Source organism: Eleutherodactylus coqui, chromosome 2, assembly GCF_035609145.1.
Source record: "Eleutherodactylus coqui strain aEleCoq1 chromosome 2, aEleCoq1.hap1, whole genome shotgun sequence".
Classification (NCBI taxonomy): domain Eukaryota; kingdom Metazoa; phylum Chordata; class Amphibia; order Anura; family Eleutherodactylidae; genus Eleutherodactylus; species Eleutherodactylus coqui.
The window spans coordinates 230,406,856-230,425,470 of NC_089838.1; the positions used below are offsets into that span (position 1 = coordinate 230,406,856).

The 18,615-nt window shown below is 43.6% G+C and overlaps 1 protein-coding gene across 2 annotated transcripts in view; it reads left to right on the forward strand.

Moving 5' to 3' along the window:
• LOC136612326 (tropomodulin-2-like) overlaps nt 1-18,615 on the forward strand; it is a 68,748-nt gene that overhangs the window by 16,693 nt on the left and 33,440 nt on the right. For both annotated transcript variants that reach the window (XM_066592596.1, XM_066592597.1), the window contains exons 2-3: nt 557-707; nt 12,352-12,508. In XM_066592596.1, coding sequence (XP_066448693.1) covers nt 582-707; nt 12,352-12,508 — 283 coding nt within the window. In that variant the 5' untranslated portion in view covers nt 557-581. The remainder of the gene's footprint in view (nt 1-556; nt 708-12,351; nt 12,509-18,615) is intronic.

An 18,615-nucleotide genomic window follows, 5' to 3' on the forward strand; every position in this document is an offset into this window, starting at 1 on the left:
CGCTCAAGTAGTTTGCTTTAGAGAGTATGCTCGCTCATCTCTACTTACAACCTTTTGGCCTCATGCACAACTTGCAACAAGGCACCAGAACTAATACACCTAATTTATAGTACAGGCCTTCCATAGGGGACCCTGTGACCACCGACGCTGCTGTCTATGGAGGTTATCTTACATTACAGCTATTAGAACGTGAGATCCTGCATTCTTATAATATTGGATGTTTTCACCCCAGTACTCCCTGTCTCATGTTTGTTTGCTCATGACTTTATGATCTATCACTGCTCCAATATGTCAGATTTTATGTTCTCCATCGTCAGTAATGCCTGCTGTTTCATTACTGTTCAGAATGAGATGCTGAAAGGCTTGCAGTAATAATGATCACCCATTTAACATGCCCTTTCTGTCCCATCACTCCAGTAGATTAGAAGTGGTAGGAAGAAACACATGGAAGAATATAAGACCAGATTCAGTCTATACCCTCAATCTTCATGTGTTAGACTATATTAATAATGAATTAGGGGCTAAACACGCTTGTGATTTTCTTTTATTATTACAGGAGAAACATTCTGGATCGTTCAGTCATGTCTCTGCCATTCAGGAAAGACTTTGACAAATATAAGAATATAAATGAAGATGAAATTCTGAACAAATTATCTGAGGATGAGTTGAAACAGTTGGAGAACGTCCTAGAAGAGCTGGATCCTGAGGTAAGTGCATTATGCAGGTAGATGCAGTCATGGTCACCGTACATCTGCTTTCTGCAGTAGCGGTGTGCACTGTTTGTCTTCTCTCTCGGGTATTTCTTTCAACCCTACACATGACAACGCATTTGCATCATCATTGTTTGCATATACTTATAGCTATAGAGGATTATTGTGAGTGTATTCCAAGTAGTTCCATGATAGATTGTCTAGACCCAGGACCTAAGGAGTAGGAGTATTTTGGACAAGTAATTGTATACACCTAGGAGTTGTCAGAATCAAATGAAATTCTATATGTGCGATTGAAACGTTGATATAAATAAGTGATTACAATATCAGAGCAGATGGATCATTTATTGTGGAAAACTGAACACTTGAAGGGAGGCTCTAATACCCTGTTGGGCCATCTCACGCTTGGATACAAGATGTAATACGGGCAGGCATGAAGGCTCTAGTACCCTCTTCCGTCTCTAGCTTGGATACATGATGTAATACTGGCAGGCATCGAGGCTCTAGTACCCTCTTCCGTCTTTAGCTTGGATACATGATGTAATATGGGCAGGCATCGAGGCTCTAGTACCCTGTTCTGTCTCTAGCTTGGATACAAGATGTCATATGGGTGGGCATGGAGGCTCTAGTACCCTGTTGGGCCGCCTCTAGCTTGGATATAAGATGTGATACGAGCGCGCATGGTAGCTCTAGTACCATGCTGGATCACCTTTAACTTCAATGCAAGATATGATACGGGCGGGCATGAAGGCTCTAGTATCCTGTTGTACCGCCTCTAGCTTGGAGTCAAGATGTGATATGGGTGGCATGAAGGCTCTAGTTCCCTGCTGTACCGCTTCTAGTTTGGATGCAAGATGTGATACGGGGGCATAAAGGCTCTAGTACCCCGTTGTGCAACCTCTAGCTTGGAAGCAAGATGTTATATGGGCGGGTATGGAGGCTCTAGTACTCTGTTGGGTACTGGTGTATTAGGTCTCCACCGGAACTAGGGGTGGAGACATGGGTTGCCCTGGCTCAGTGATAGGGAACAGGCAGGTAACGCCCCCAGCTGTGCATTGGCTGCTCCCCGCACACAGCATCTCAGGTCCTGGCTGTGTTTGCCGATACGTCTATCTCCACCCCCCCCCCCCCCCTCTCCCCGCAGACAGCATGTCAGGACCTGGCTGTACTTTGCTGCAGGTTGTAGGCAAGCCGCTGCTTCGGCTGCATAGCAGCTGTCAGTCCTCGGCACAGCCGGCCAGCACAGCGCAGGATGGTGTGCTGTTGACAAGCCGCCACTCCTCTGCCCGAAAAGCCGCTGTCAGTTCTCGGCCGAGCTGGCCACCAGCGGCGCCATGACAGCGAAGTTGGCAGTGTGCGGCGTTAGGGAGGATAAGAGCTGGGAGCTGACAGGGCAGTCTGGCAGGGAAGGTGTGTGAGCGTGACGCCGGGGGAACCGGAGCGGACATGCCAGTCCGGCACGGAGATGGGAGTCTGCCTGGGAGATGTGTGAGCTTGCCAGGGGGACGGGCGGTACATGTGGGGAGGTGTGTGCGGCAGCCCATCAGCAGCTGTGCCCATCACCTAGGCGTACACTGTAACTCAGGGCTCCTAACCCATGTCTCCACCTATACATTCGGTGGAGACATAATGCACCAGTACCACCCTGTTGTACCACCTCTAGCTTGGATACAAGATGTGATATGGGCAGGCATGGAAGCTCTAGTACCCCTGTTGGGCCGCCTCTAGCTTGGATACAAAATGTGATACAGGTGGGCATGGAGGCATACAGGTTCCATATGGCATTCTGCGGTGTATTGGTCCACATTTGCTGTAACTGATCCTCTAGATCATGCAAACTTGTAGGCTATCGAAGTTAACATCCCAGATAGTCCCATACATGTTATATTGGCGAGAAATCTGGCAGGTCATGGAAGTGTGGCAATGTTGTGACACCCAATTGAAAGTTCGTGCCCAATCATTGACCTGTTTAAAAAGGCCTGAATAATAATGTGATTATTCCACAAACTTCTACATGCTTACTTTCCAGTTTGCACATTATTGAGACTGCCATTCATTTCAAGTGCCACCTTTTCTCTACCTCAGGGCAGAAGTGTATTAAACAGAAAGAGTAATAAAAAATAACGTACAAACATGATTGACATATATGATTGTTCTTAAAATGTGTAAGAGAATGAAATCCATAAATATGAAAAGTGAAAAAAGAAAATAGTTTTGTAATACAAGTGGATAGAAAGAAAGCTGATAGATTGCTAACGTGTTGTACATGTGTATGTCATAAAAGTTAAAGTGTAACTCCAGCTTAGGAGACCCACTGCAGGACACAGCTGACCCAGGGATTTGTATAGACAATGTTATAACTGTCATCTGCTGATGAAGAGGAGGGTTCGAAACGTGGTGGTTACCACAGAGTGGATAACCCAGCCTGAAAGTGCACAGCGCTTCCTTAAAGGCGTTGTCCAGGTTTAGATGACAAGGTCTCATTGTTTTCCCAGAAACAGCATTACTCTTATCCATGAACTGTGCCTGATGCTGCTACTCAACTCCATTCATGGAATGGAACTGCAGTACCGGGCGCATTCCATAAAAATGGGTGGGACTATTTTTCATGGGAAGCAGATCAGTTTTTCTGATCTTGGGCAACCCTTTTCTGTACTGTGAACATCAGGGGTATTTTTAGCAGCCAATTCCGCTCCAGAAAATTTGCAGAATTTCTGTAACATTTCTGTAACGTGTGAACGTACCCTTAAGTAGGTGATGTGCAGAGCAATGGCAGGTGTATTAATAAAGACTTAAGAGTTTAAAAGGGCCAAGCCCTATGTTTAAACTGACACAGTCAAAGGGAAGAAATTGCCAGGATTTAAGAAAAGGTTTTAAAACTTTATAGTGAATTTTAAAAAAATCCTGTTTTGTATTTCTTAATCGGCTGCTTTGCTTCTTCACAGTGTTGTAAAGAGTATTGTGAAGAATCCTAATTCCACATAGTCAAGTTGTAAAAGAATTTAAGCCCTTAACAACCACTGTATAGCCTTCTTGCAGCAGCCGTTCAGGGTACTTCATCTGATGTGTCGCCTTTTTACGCCAGCACTTGAGAAGAGGTTAGCCGTGCTATTTGTGCTGCTGCCAAAGGCCTAAGGCTTTTTATAACTATGCAGTTGCGGCGGTCAATGCTACCCATGGCATCTAGGTGGATTGACGTTTCCTCTCCCACCCCATCGCCCACCACCTACATGCGATCATGGGGTACCATGATGCTGGAGACTAAATAATGGCTTCCTGGTCTGCAATTTGCAATGGCCTATTAGGCTCTGCCAGTGGCCGAGTCTAATATACCTATCTGTTTTTGAGAAAAATGACAGCTAGTCCTAATACACTGCACTATATAAGTAGTACAGTATATTATCTAAGCAATCAAACAATCACATGTTCTAGTCCCTTTGTGGGATGAATGAATGTAGTTTAAAAAAGAGATGAAAATGGTTTATTCTTCCCAAAATAGTACTAATAAAAACATCAACTCAGCCCACAAAAGACAAGGACTTATATAGCTTGATAGACTGAAAAACAAAAATGTCGTGGCGCTCTAAATATGACATCGCAAAAACATATTTTTTCTCTATGAAGACTGCTTTTATTGTGCCAAAGAAGTAAAATATAAAAAGAACTATATACATTTGGTATTGCCGTAAGGCCGGACTCGCACAGCTGTATGATTGCTGCGTATTACATGAGCGCTGTACGGCCGTGTGAAACAATGTAACTAGCAGGCAATCAATTACATTGCCTTACGCAGTTCCACTCACATTAGTGTCTCGGAATTGCGTAATATGCAAGGGCAAAAAAGAAAGCAACATGTTCTCTTTTGCTGTGTATATACATGAGAAGGAGCCCATTGTTCGTATAAACAGACAACCATACGCAATGTAATTTAACAAGATATTAAACAAAAAAAACCATGGTGTACTGCGAATGACAGCGTGCGTGACATACGCATACATGCACAGTACAATTTTGTAGCCATGTGTACACCAGGCCACCGCCAACTCCACAGCAGTAGAACTCTTAAGGCTCCTTCACACTCGCGTGGGCAATATCGGGCTATGAATCACGGCCCGATATCACTCTTGCGATCCATGTGAAACACGTGGATGCAAGGTGGTTTCATGCGAAAACAGCCTCACATCACTGCGGGGAATCGCTTCACCCCCGCCATTTCTGAAGGGATTCCCCGCGGGGCTGAAAGAATCCCCCAACACAGCTGTCACAGCTGCTGTAGGTGATCGCAGTCTTCTCCCATTGTTTTCAATAGGGCCATTGAAACCAATGTGCGATATCGCAAAAAGAAAAAATATGCTGTGATTTTTTTTTCCCCCCCCATACATCATTGCATGAGTGAACCATTGCAAATGTGAAGGAAACCATTGGTTTCATAATCATGCGTTTTCAATCTCTCTCGCATCGTGAGAAAATCACGTGATTTTCTTGCCAATGTGAAGGCCCCCCTTAAGGATAGTGACCACGGCCTGAGGGGGGCCTTCACACATGCAATAAAATTGCGCAGTTCGAGAGTGAGTGCAGATGCAGAATTATGCTACCCGTGCTTTTCAATGATTTCCTTCACATTTGCAGTGTTTTCAGTCACGCGATGTTGTGTAACAAAAAAATAATTTATTCATTTTACATTTGTTCATTACTAGAATGCATATAAAAATTTCAATTTTCAGACCAATCAGACCATGGGTTCAAGAAATACAGAGTGGTCAATTTTGCAAGGGTCACCAAGTGCCGTCATTTTTGATAATTCATATCTTGTAAAGCATTGGGCGTAGGAAGATGTGCAAGGTGTCATTCTCTTAGTAATATGTTGATTTATAACATATTTCCTAACACTGTAATTCTAGTATATGTTAGAGTAAAATTGGAACAAAAATGTCAAAATTTTTTTTTTTTTTTTTTGTAGCTTAGGCACTCCAGAGAAAAAAACTGATTTTCAAAACAAATTCCTCCCTTAGAAAGAGTTGTCAGAATCAAATGAAACTTTCTCTGTGTGATATAAATAAGTGATTACAATATCAGAGCAAAATGATAATTTATTGCGGAAAACTGAACGCTTGAATGCAGGCTCTAGTACCCTGTTGTAGCGCCTCTAGCTTGGATATAAGATGTGATACCGGCGGACATGGAGGGTCTACTACCCTGTTGTACCACCTCTAGCTTAGATGTAAGATGTGATACAGGCGGGCATGGAGGCTCTAGTACCCTGTTGTACCACCTCTAGCTTAGATGTAAGATGTGATACAGGTGAGCATGGAGGCTCTAGTACCCTGTTGTACCATCTCTAGCTTGGATATAAGATGTGATACAGGTGGGCATGGAGGCTCTAGTACCCTGTTGTACCATCTCTAGCTTGGATATAAGATGTGATACAGGTGGGCATGGAGGCTCTAGTACCCTGTTGTAGCGCCTCTAGCTTGGATATAAGATGTGATACCGGCGGACATGGAGGGTCTACTACCCTGTTGTACCGCCTCTAGCTTAGATGTAAGATGTGATACAGGCGGGCATGGAGGCTCTAGTACCCTGTTGTACCACCTCTATCTTAGATGTAAGATGTGATACAGGTGGGCATGGAGGCTCTAGTACCCTGTTGTACCATCTCTAGCTTAGATGTAAGATGTGATACAGGCGGGCATGGAGGCTCTAGTACCCTGTTGTACCACCTCTAGCTTGGATGTAAGAGGTGATACAGGCGGGCATGGAGGCTCTAGTACCCTGTTGTACCACCTCTAGCTTGGATATAAGATGTGATACAGGCGAACATGGAGGCTCTAGTACCCTGTTGTACCACCTCTAGCTTGGATATAAGATGTGATACAGGCGAACATGGAGGCTCTAGTACCCTGTTGTACCGCCTCTAGTTTAGATGTAAGATGTGATACAGGCGGGCATGGAGGCTCTAGTACCCTGTTGTACCACCTCTAGCTTGGATGCAAGATGGTTCCCGGTGACCTTCGGAAAACTAAACTCCTGTATTTCTTGACCCCGTGACCCAATGAGTCTGAAAATTGAGATTTTTCAATACATTCTATTAATTAACAAATATGCAAAGTTTCTGAAAAATTGGAGATGGTCAGATACTAACCCCTTGGGTGATTTGTCCTGGAATGACGCCACTATTTTGGAAATTTTCTTGACAATTTGAAAATTTGCTTACAAGCCGAAATCTTCAAATTTTGAAAATTCGACGTTTTCACGTTTTTCTATACAATTTTTTTATTCATATAAATGCAAAACATATCAACTAAAATTCGCTATGTACAATTTGTCAAAAAAAAGGAAAATTTCTCAGAATTACTTGAATAAGTAAAAGCATTCCAAAGTTATCAGCACCTAAAGTGACACATCTCAGATTAGAAAAATGGGGCTGTGGTACTAAGGGGTTAAAAAGTAAATAAATGTATATTCACCAAAAGCCAATTTATTCTTAGCGGCATGAAAGATTAAAGCCCCATTTCTACGGGACGAGCTGTCAGGCAAACGATGCCTTGTAAATATTCTACATGTGGAAAAGCATTTACATGCAGTAGATGAAATGGATTTCTTGTCAGTTGTATCAGCAGTATTCCAGGACTGCAGCGATGCCCGTAGACTGAAGAATGGGAAACACATGCTTGGAATTAAGTTAAATGTATGCATTTTGCTTTTCTTACATACTAAACATAGACAAGTCCCTTAAATGTCACTCTGGCCATCCCATCACACAGAGTACTACTGAGCTAATTAATACCAGTCATGTTACTTGTGAGATCCTAATTGCACAGCTTTTCTATTACATTCTCTTGGATGTTGTCTACAACTCTCCCGCATGCTGGCAGCTGTTCTTCCCACAGAAGCCAAGAACAACACTGAAAAACTCTTTATTGACTGCAAAGTCACCTTAGCTGGGAACAAATGAGTCCTCATGAAATGAAACATGTGTGTTGGTTTTAGGGAAGGAAAATGTGCAGAAATTTCCATTCTGTCAGGTAAATTAGTAACTTCAGTTCTCTCATAATGCATTTCAGCCAAAAATAGAAAGTGACGTACTGTAGTTACCCTTTAGTGCTGCTCAAGAATACAGAAATTATAAATGAATAACCTCTTCATTACAAGAGGATTACCATTAGTTGTGTGATTACACACAAAGGTTAAAGGGGTTGCCCACTTTGGCAGGTCCGGTGACCACTAGGGAGTAAGTGCTCACCTTTACAGAAAATCTAAAACATTACATATAGTTGATTAAAAGGAAGTGGCCATTAGTCTATCAGAGCAAGAGCCAAACTCTGCAATAGCTCCCTCTACTTCTCTCATTCCCCTCTCTCTCCCCCGCCCCTTTCTCTCTCCCTTTCTCTCCTTCTCTCCTTCCTCTTTCTCTCTTCTCTCTTTCTCTCTCTCTCTCTTTCTTACCTCTTTTTCTCTCCCACCTCTTTTTCTATCTCTTTCTTTCTCTCTCTTTCTCTCTCTGTCACTTTCCAGGACCTCTTTTTTCTGTCACCTTTCTCCTTTCTTTCTTTCTCTCTCTCTCTTTCTCTCTTTCTCTCTCCTGCCTCTTTCTCTCTCTCTCTCTCTCTTTCTCTCTCTCCTGCCTCTTTCTCTCTCTCACTCTCCTGCCTCTCTCTCTCTCCCACCTCTTTTTCTATCTCTTTCTTTCTCTCTCTTTCTCTCTCTGTCACTTTCCAGGACCTCTTTTTTCTGTCACCTTTCTCCTTTCTTTCTCTCTCTCTCTTTCTCTCTTTCTCTCTCCTGCCTCTTTCTCTCTCTCTTTCTCTCTCTCCTGCCTCTTTCTCTCTCTCACTCTCCTGCCTCTCTCTCTCTCCCACCTCTTTTTCTATCTCTTTCTTTCTCTCTCTTTCTCTCTCTGTCACTTTCCAGGACCTCTTTTTTCTGTCACCTTTCTCCTTTCTTTCTCTCTCTCTCTTTCTCTCTCCTGCCTCTTTCTCTCTCTCTCTTTCTCTCTCTCCTGCCTCTTTCTCTCTCTCACTCTCCTGCCTCTCTCTCTCTCCCACCTCTTTTTCTATCTCTTTCTTTCTCTCTCTTTCTCTCTCTGTCACTTTCCAGGACCTCTTTTTTCTGTCACCTTTCTCCTTTCTTTCTCTCTCTCTCTTTCTCTCTTTCTCTCTCCTGCCTCTTTCTCTCTCTCTCTCTCTCTCTCTCTTTCTCTCTCTCCTGCCTCTTTCTCTCTCTCACTCTCCTGCCTCTCTCTCTCTCCCACCTCTTTTTCTATCTCTTTCTTTCTCTCTCTTTCTCTCTCTGTCACTTTCCAGGACCTCTTTTTTCTGTCACCTTTCTTCTTTCTTTCTCTCTCTCTCTCTTTCTCTCTTTCTCTCTCCTGCCTCTTTCTCTCTCTCTCTCTTTCTCTCTCTCCTGCCTCTTTCTCTCTCTCACTCTCCTGCCTCTCTCTCTCTCCCACCTCTTTTTCTATCTCTTTCTTTCTCTCTCTGTCACTTTCCAGGACCTCTTTTTTCTGTCACCTTTCTCCTTTCTTTCTCTCTCTCTCTCTCTTTCTCTCTTTCTCTCTCCTGCCTCTTTCTCTCTCTCTCTTTCTCTCTCTCCTGCCTCTTTCTCTCTCTCACTCTCCTGCCTCTCTCTCTCTCCCACCTCTTTTTCTATCTCTTTCTTTCTCTCTCTTTCTCTCTCTGTCACTTTCCAGGACCTCTTTTTTCTGTCACCTTTCTCCTTTCTTTCTCTCTCTCTCTCTTTCTCTCTTTCTCTCTCCTGCCTCTTTCTCTCTCTCTCTTTCTCTCTCTCCTGCCTCTTTCTCTCTCTCACTCTCCTGCCTCTCTCTCTCTCTCCCACCTCTTTTTCTATCTCTTTCTTTCTCTCTCTTTCTCTCTCTGTCACTTTCCAGGACCTCTTTTTTCTGTCACCTTTCTCCTTTCTTTCTCTCTCTCTCTCTCTCTCTTTCTCTCTCCTGCCTCTTTCTCTCTCTCCCACCTCTTTTTCTCTCTTTCCCGACTTTCTCTTTTCTCTCTCTCATGACTCTTTCTCTCTCTCTCTCTCTCTCTCTCCCACCTCTCTCTCTCTCTCCCACCTCTTTTTCTCTCTGTCTCTTCTGATTTTCTTTCTCTCTCTCTCTCTCCTGACTCTTTCTCTCTCCCTGGCTAAGGCTTTCTGTCATGCTACCTGTGCCAGTCTAACTCTTTCACTGCCAGAACAACTTTCACTATTTTGACATAACAAATAAAATCTGATTTTTAAAATAAAGAAATCATGTTACATGGCCATTAATAAATAAATATAAATATATATATATATATATATATATATATATATATATATGAAATATACTGTGAAAATGCCATCCAGTACTTTAGGTGCACGGACACCTTCATGAAACGCCTCCTTAAAATAAAAATTCAAGATGTGCAGAGTTCATACTATGCGTATGTCAACCTGCAAATACTGTCCCAAATTACCTGAACTAAAGATATAAAAATCCCCATTTCCCCTAAATGTGACAATCAAAGAGAATATATAACCTATGTCCAAATGTACCTGTATCACAGCTGCCTACAGCGGGAGAGATATGATAGGGTATGTACTTTCTTCCTACGCTGACCTGCAGCCTCCCCACATGTTACATGGACAGGGAACCCTGGAAGTAATACTTTTCATATTGTACCTACAATACGATCTTAGTATCATTTCAAAGCAAGGCTTTGTCGCTTATAGTCTAATCGTGACAAGTCATAACATACTACCAGTACACGCAGCCTTGGCAGTGAAAAAGTCAATACATTTCTATAGCTTACATAACATATGCAGTACTCTAATAATATGCCATATGGTGCCCACATAATAGTGCTATGCAGTGCCCACATTTGTAAAGGTTCTGATCGGAGTTTGGAATGTTCTTGCCTTGTTGCTATGTTACCAACATTATGAACCAGTGCCGATTTTCATCTACTGGAAGTAGACAATGAAAGTGTTATTGAAAGAGTGCAAGGAGAAATCTTGAAAAGCATGAGGAATCAATGTACAAAACATAATGGAAAATTGTGTGACCTTTCATAGTCCAGGTGAATAACTTAAAAATTTGTTGAAACTGCACTACCACTTTAATGCACATTTAGCTAGTTTTCATTTTTAAAAATTTATCACGTCCTATGAGCCCCATAAACTTAACTTTTAGGCTCATAGGAGGTGACGCGCTGAGTTTGGGGATGTGTTTCTTTCATACTTACCTCCCCCACCATGTGCTGTCAAAGTTGGGCTACAATGTATCCGGATGACTACTTGGTGTGCGTATTGGATGAGAGGACTAGTACTCTCGTTCTTTGCGTGCCATGTAGTCTACGACATGCATTGCAGCAGTTGCCTTGAGAGCGCACAATGAGTGTGTAGTGGGGAGAGCAAGTACAAGACTCACACCCCTGGGCTTAACATGTCCACTCTTATGAGCCCATAATGTGGGGTAATGTCAACTGCTGTAGCAGCTTTTTGCTGCCATACTGACGTTTCAGACAACTTATGATGATTTAATAGTTCATGTGTCTCATCAATCTTGCAATATACTTTCTTTAAAATATTTTTTGTTTTACCACTGAAAATCAAGGTTGAAATGCAGCCCCTCTGCAATCCACTGCTTCCAAGTTGCTCGGGAAGTTGAAAGCCTAACAACAAGCAATGAAATGCAAAGGGACTGCATTTAGCCCTTTGCAATCCAATTTTGAATTCATGGTTTCCTAGAGTGTTTTCTCTTTCTGCCATTATACAATGGCGCCATCTGCTGGCTAGAGCCAGTACTGCAGTATGGGACATGCTGGAAAAGCCCCCGATAACAGAGCGACCAGTAATTACAGTAAGAATACCCTGCCGGATGTCTTCCGACATCGAAGCTGTACATCGTTGAATCAGAATGTCTGAAGACGTCAGACAGTGGATTGCAAAGGGTTAAACCTCGATTTTCAGTGATAAAACAATACAATATTTAATGAAAGTATATTTCAAGATTACTGAGACACATACAGGCTATTGAATGAACATAACTTGTCTGAAAAGTTAGGTACACTTTAAAGGGTTTTTGTAAGCAATTTCTATGGGGTTTTCCTCAGGATAGATCATCAATAGTTGATCAGCTGGGGTCCGCTGTTCAAGACCCCAGACGATCAGCTGTTTAGGTTCCCATTGTCAGCAACCAAACACAGTGTATGGGCTGGAAGCAGATTGCTCTAACCTCTGTGTAGTGGCCGGCTTGGTAATTGCAGGAACAGCTGCCATTAACATTAATGAGAGCTGTGATTGCAATTACTAGTGCCGGCCACTACACAGAGGTCAGAGCTATTGTGGTGCTGACAGCGGGCGCTCGAACCCCTGATTGGCAGGGGTCCCATGTGGCGGACCCCAGCTAATAAATATCAATAACCTATCCTGAGTATAGGTCATCAATAGAAAGTGCCTGGAAACCCCCTTAAAACGTGGCCTTATCTTAGGCAATGAGAAATATCAGTTTCTTATTTGTATGAGCATTCAGTTTGTGAGTACATTTCCTGCTATACGATTGTAACTTTTCCTTTCCTCACAAAGAGCGCACAGCACATTGTGAAATTGTGACTCTTCTAGGTTTGATGAGCAATAAACAATACCTTCCGTTACTTTTCAGAATGCCCTCTTACCAGCTGGGTTCCGACAGAAAGATCAGACTACAAAGGAAGCATCTGGAACATTTGACAGAGAGCATCTTCTGGCTTATTTGCAGAAAGAAGCCATGGAGCACCAAGACAGAGAGGACGTTGTGCCTTTCACTGGAGAAAAGAAAGGTATTGCAAACTTTGCCAATAGTTCCTGGTGTTGACATTCACTACTTATTGGGTGAGAGGAAACATTTGTCTAAATAGCGTTTAATTGAGCAATGACCACATGCTTCCCCACAAAGAATATACATGGCGAATAAGTACCGTAACTGATGCCAGATTAACACCTGCTAGTTGGCTATTAGAAGTGACAATATCAGAGGTGTGAACACAAACCAGCGAGTTTAAATCCCAAAAACATGCATTCTAACAGTCAGTTATAGAAAAGACATAGAAAATCACACGTCTTTAATTTTCTGTAATTAGATGTAGTTACTGTATGTTTAGGCATTTGTCATTTAGTACAGCATTTAGGTACTCCACCTTCATACATATCACAGGCCAACCTCAAAAATTTGCAAATGCTTGAATTGCTTATATATGATTGGCATACAGTGGCTATAGCAGTTCATACGGTAAGAAGAACTTTCAGAAGTTTGCAAGAAAGGAATGGAACTTTACCATATCCTGGGCATGTCGGAGTGCAATTTGCTGTAATTCTATTACTATCATAAAGAATATTCATATGCGTCTATTCTATACACCTGTAAAAATAAATAAATGTAATACTCCCTCCTCTAAATTTTGGTGGAAGGGATGTGGGTTACCTGGTGACCTGTTCTATCCCATGGAAGTATAAAAAATTACGACATTTTCTGAATATATTTTTGTTATAAATTGGAAAGTGGACCCATGTCATTCTGTACCTAGTCTGAAGAGCTTTCTACTAAACTATGGAATGGAACAGAATCGGTGTTCAAGCTCTGGGCTCTGTGATTGGCTGCAGCAGCCTGTAAACAGGATGTCACAGGGGACCCAGAGCTGTGGTGCAGGACACAGTAGGTGGCCATCAGAGGTGCGTTTAGCCTGTTATATTGTTTTGCTTGTTTTTAACATAGGCAGCAGGATTTTAAAGGAAAAAGTTAACTCAGACAAACCTCTTTAATTTCTAATTTTTTTTCTTTGGCCCTCATTCTCTTCCCCTTTTTCTACAGCAGTGTGTGGGTTTTCTCTCATGTGATGAGATTTGTCATCTTGAGCTGGTATACATTGTTATTATTTACAAGCAACAGATATGTCCTTCCCTAACTTGTCCCTTAACCTGATGTGTCCTGAGATATATGACACAAGGTGGTAAGCAAACATGAAAAACCGCATAGGTCCAATGGCTACCTTTGTGGATGCCATCTGTCAGACATCCATCTGTTACCCATAGTCTACTATATTTTAAAAAAGGATACATTTGTATACATTAAACTGGATGGCTTTGGTGGATTTCTCTCACCAATGCCATCCTTCACCCATATGCTCCCATATAAAAAATATATGTATATGTTTAACATATATATTTTTTACTGGATACAGCAAGATCGCATTGAATTGGTATTATGACAAACTGTATAACTTGAAGCGATTCAAGACAAGTTAAGGGTAGACACATCAGTATGATGTAAGAGTTTGGCATATGTGAATATCCATGCAGCAAGTGCAAGGATTGCAGAGTTCAGAGGTAGTGTATATCTGTATTGAGGAGCATACTGTTTTTTTGAGCTACAGTAATGCAGAATTAGATTTTGAGCTCTTTTATATCTACAGTCTGGATGTTCTTTGCTGTGACAAACAGATAGACGTTGTGATAGAGGGGAAGCATATTTTCCCCAGATTTCTCTCCTTTGTGGAGCAACAGGGAGATAATCACTTGCTGGCTAATTAATCGAGTCAGTTAGTGGATCAATGGGTGGATATTTAAGGAGCTGCTAGAACACTCTGCTGCTTTATCTGGGGACACAGAAAGCTGGTCTGTGTGACTCTCCCCTGTGCAATATGAGTACAGTTGCTAACATCTGTTTTGTGAGCAGCCAGAGAGAAGCTCTCGAGCTGGTGGAGAGGGATAAACTCTGTATTAGTTAGTGCCAGACAGGCAAGACTTTTCTTTTGTTCCTTCTCAATTTAAGTTTTGTCTTTTTGTGGCCATGCTAATAAAGATGGCCAATGGTCAGTTTGAAACATACTTCTGGCTGCTTACTTTGTGTTTGCTGAAAAGCTACATGTCCGTTGACTCCAGCAAGGGTGATTCTGAGCATTACCTTACATTAAAAAGCAAAAAAACTGTGGCGCATATTCCAGATGCCTAATAGAAGCCTCTTTTTTTCTATTTTCTTTCTATAGTTCAAGTACGGTAATTTTTCTCCTTGTAAATATAATTCTTAAAGGGACTGTCAACTCCTATGAGCCCCATAAACAAAAGTTATGGGCGCACAGAAGCTGGGAGGCTGAGTCCATGGATGTGTCTCTCATGCTCGCTTTCTTCTCCGTTCCTTTGCTGTCCGCCCGTAAAGCCACTGTTCTTTGTATACAACAACTTTGTAGGTGGACAGTGAGGGAATGAGAAGGAAGATGAGTATGAACGTCCCATCCCTGGACGCAGCACCCCAGCTTCTATGGGCTTATAACTATAGTTTATGGGGCTCATAAGAGCAGACAAACTCTACATAAATGAGTAAAGATGGTATATTTTCAATGGGTGCCATTAGAATAGAAGGTCAATGTTATCAAACATCCAAATGTATTTATTCTGTACTGTATAATGGTGATTCTGCTTGTTTGTCTTTTCTGCAATAAGAGGAAGGAACATGTGGCTTCTATTATGATGCAAGAGCGGCCAATTTTTTCCTATCTGATGCATTATGAAAAAAGTGGGATTGGTCAACATCCAGATACGCATATGTTTTTTGCCTTTGCTATAATATTTGATTCATCTACTGACAAGCTATATAAGTGCAGTTTTTTAACCCTTTACTTCAAATCACTGAAGATACTTTATACACTTCAAAGGACCTGTAACACAGCCGGTGTGGACCTCCTGTGCCACTAAATGATTTGAATTTTGGCTACTCTTGAGGGTGGCTCTAAGAGCTCCCTGATCTTCACCCTGTAATCCCTTCTTAGTGAGATTTGGCCTTCACTGTAGGGAACCTTCAAGTTGTTTCCCAAGTAGTAGTCTCAGAACAATGACAGCTGACCCAGATGGATCAAAAGGCACCAAAACGTGTTACCGAAAGTTCAGGCAAGGATGTAGTCCATACAGCAGACCGAGATCAGGACTGGTGAAGTTCATACAGTATGGTAGACAGGCAGAATATCAGGACAGGCGGCAATCAAGCGAATTGTAGTCAATAGTCAGGCCATGCTTGGGACAAGGTGAGTTTGGATCAAACCGAGAGTTAATAATAATAATAATCTTTATTTGTATAGCGCCAACATATTCCGCAGCGCTTACATAGACAGGGGATACAGAAAGACAAAAGTACAAACATTACAGAACCCTAGTTACATAGTAATCAATTGATGGAAACAATAGGGGTGCGGGTCCTGCTCCAACGAGCTTGCATACTACAAGTAATGGGGTGATACAGAAGGTAAAGGGGCTGGAGATGTGCACTGTATGGCGAGGTGGAGAGTGAGGGGTGATATACACATAGACAATGGTCAGACATTTAGCCGTGTGACAGCAGAAACAGTATGACTGCAGGAGCGGTTTATGATGGCTAGCAGGGATTGCAGTCAGTAGGTCAGGGAGCATGTTATCAGGCGGAGTACAGAGGGGTTTGTTTAGGGAATTCGGTATGCCTGCCTGAAGAGGTGCGTTTTTAGAGCACGCCTGAAGTTCTGCGAGTCCTGGATTGCTCGGGTAACCTTTGGTAGTGCGTTCCAGAGGACCGGTGCTGCTCTGGAGAAGTCTTGGAGGCGGGAATGAGAAGTTCGAATTAAAGGGGCGCTCAATCTGGTTTCGTTAGCAGAGCGGAGAGCCCGGGCTAGTTGATGGATTGATATGAGGGAGGCGATATAGGGGGACGCTGCACTGTGGAGGGCTTTGTGGATGAAGGTGGTGAGTTTAAATTGAATTCTGTATTTAACGGGCAGCCAGTGCAGTGACCGGCACATGGCAGAGGCGTCCGAGTAGTGGCTGGACAGGAAGATGAGCCTGGCTGCCGCATTCAGGATGGATTGGAGAGGGTAGAGTCTGGTGCAGGGGAGGCCGATCAGCAACGAGTTGCAATAATCGAGCCGGGAGTGGATGAGGGCAACAGTAAGCGTTTTTAGCGTGTCCACAGTGAGAAAAGAGCGGATTCTTGCGATGTTCTTGAGGTGCAGCTGACATGTTCGGGCCAGAGATTGGATGTAGGGGGTAAAAGAGAGATCAGAATCAAATATGACTCCAAGGCAGCGGGCATGTTGTCTAGGAGTTATGGTGGCACCACACACTGAGATGGAGATGTCAGGATGAGGTCGGTTAGTGGAGGGTGGAAATACCAGCAGGTCAGTTTTAGAGAGGTTTAGTTTTAGGTAGAGAGAGGACATGGTGTTAGAGACAGCGGACAGACAGTTAGTGATGTTTTGGAGTAAAGGTGCAGAGATGTCACAGGAAGAGGTGTATAGCTGGGTGTCATCAGCATACAGGTGGTATTGGAGGCCAAATCTCCTGATGGTTTGTCCAATAGGGGCTGTGTAGATAGAGAAAAGAAGGGGGCCGAGGACAGAGCCCTGGGGGACCCCAACAGCAAGGGGAAGAGGAGGGGAGGTAGAGCCAGCAAAGGAGACACTGAAAGAGCGGTCAGATAGGTAGGAAGAGAACCAGGAGAGGGCAGTGTCCTTTAGGCCAATGGAGCGTAGCATACTGAGGAGGAGTTTGTGGTCAACAGTGTCAAATGCTGCGGAGAGGTCGAGGAGGATCAGTAGGGAGTAATCGCCCCTCGATTTGGCTGTCTGTAGGTCATTGGATACCCTTGTAAGGGCAGTTTCTGTCAAGTGTTGGGGTCGAAAGCCAGACTGTAGGGGGTCTAGGAGATAGTGCTCTGATAGGTAGCTTACAAGGCGGGAGTAAACCAGCCGTTCTAGTAGTTTGGAGATGAAGGGGAGGTTTGAGATGGGTCGGTAGTTGGCAGCATCAGTCGCGTCCAGAGTCGGCTTCTTTAGCAGTGGGGATATGATGGCATGTTTGAAAGAAGAGGGAAAGATGCCAGAGGTCAGAGAGAGGTTGAATATAGTGGTGAGATGGGAGATGACCACTGGGGAGAAGGAACGGAGGAGGTGTGAGGGGAGGGGGTCGCTAGCGCAGGTGGTGGGGCGAGCAGAGAAGAGCAATTTGGAGACTTCTTCCTCTGTCGCTGGTCTGAGTACAGACAGTGAGCAGGAGCTAGATGCAGTGCTGACAAGACATGGGTCAGGGCTAGTCTGGGATTGGGAAGTTATTTCCTGACGGATGTCATCAATTTTCTTTTTGAAGTAAGCAGCCAGCTCTTCGGCACTGAGATCCGTCACCGGGGGCTGTGGTTTAGGGCTGAGAAGTGAGTGAAAAGTATCAAAGAGCCGTTTAGAGTTGTGGGATAGTGAGGAGACTAGAGAGGTGAAATAGACTTGTTTGGCATGGTGGAGGGCAAGGTTGTAGGTTCTGAGCATGAATTTGTAGTGGAGGAAGTCTGCGGACGTTTGCGATTTCCTCCACAGCCGTTCAGCACTTCTAGAGCACCGCCGGATGAAGCGCGTTTGAGGCGTGAGCCAGGGTTGCCGTGGTCTACATCGGATGGCTCGGGTCCTGGGGGGCGCCGCTTCATCCAGGGCATGTTTGAGAGCGGTGTTGTAGTGAGCGGCAGCCAGGTTGGGGCAGGTGAGGAGAGAGATGGGGGACAGAGAGGACTGTAGGGATTCAGCAAAGTTCTGGGTGTGAATGGCCTTAAGGTTCCATGTAGGTACTGTAGGTAGGTGGGTCTGGAGAGATGTTAGGGAGCGTGACAGAGAAAGAGAGGAGGTTATGATCCGAGAGCAGGAGAGGGGAGTTAGTGAAGTTGGCAGCAGAGCAGAACCGGAGGAAGACCAGATCCAGGGTGTTTCCATCCCTGTGAGTGGGAGAGGCTGTGAGTTGAGAGAGACCAAGGGAGAAGGTGAGCGAAAGAAGCTTAGAGGCAGATGGGGAGATAGGGTCATTAGTGGGGATATTAAAATCACCTAAGATGAGGGTTGGAATTTCACAGGATAGGAAGTGGGGGAGCCAGGCTGCAAAGTGGTCCAAAACA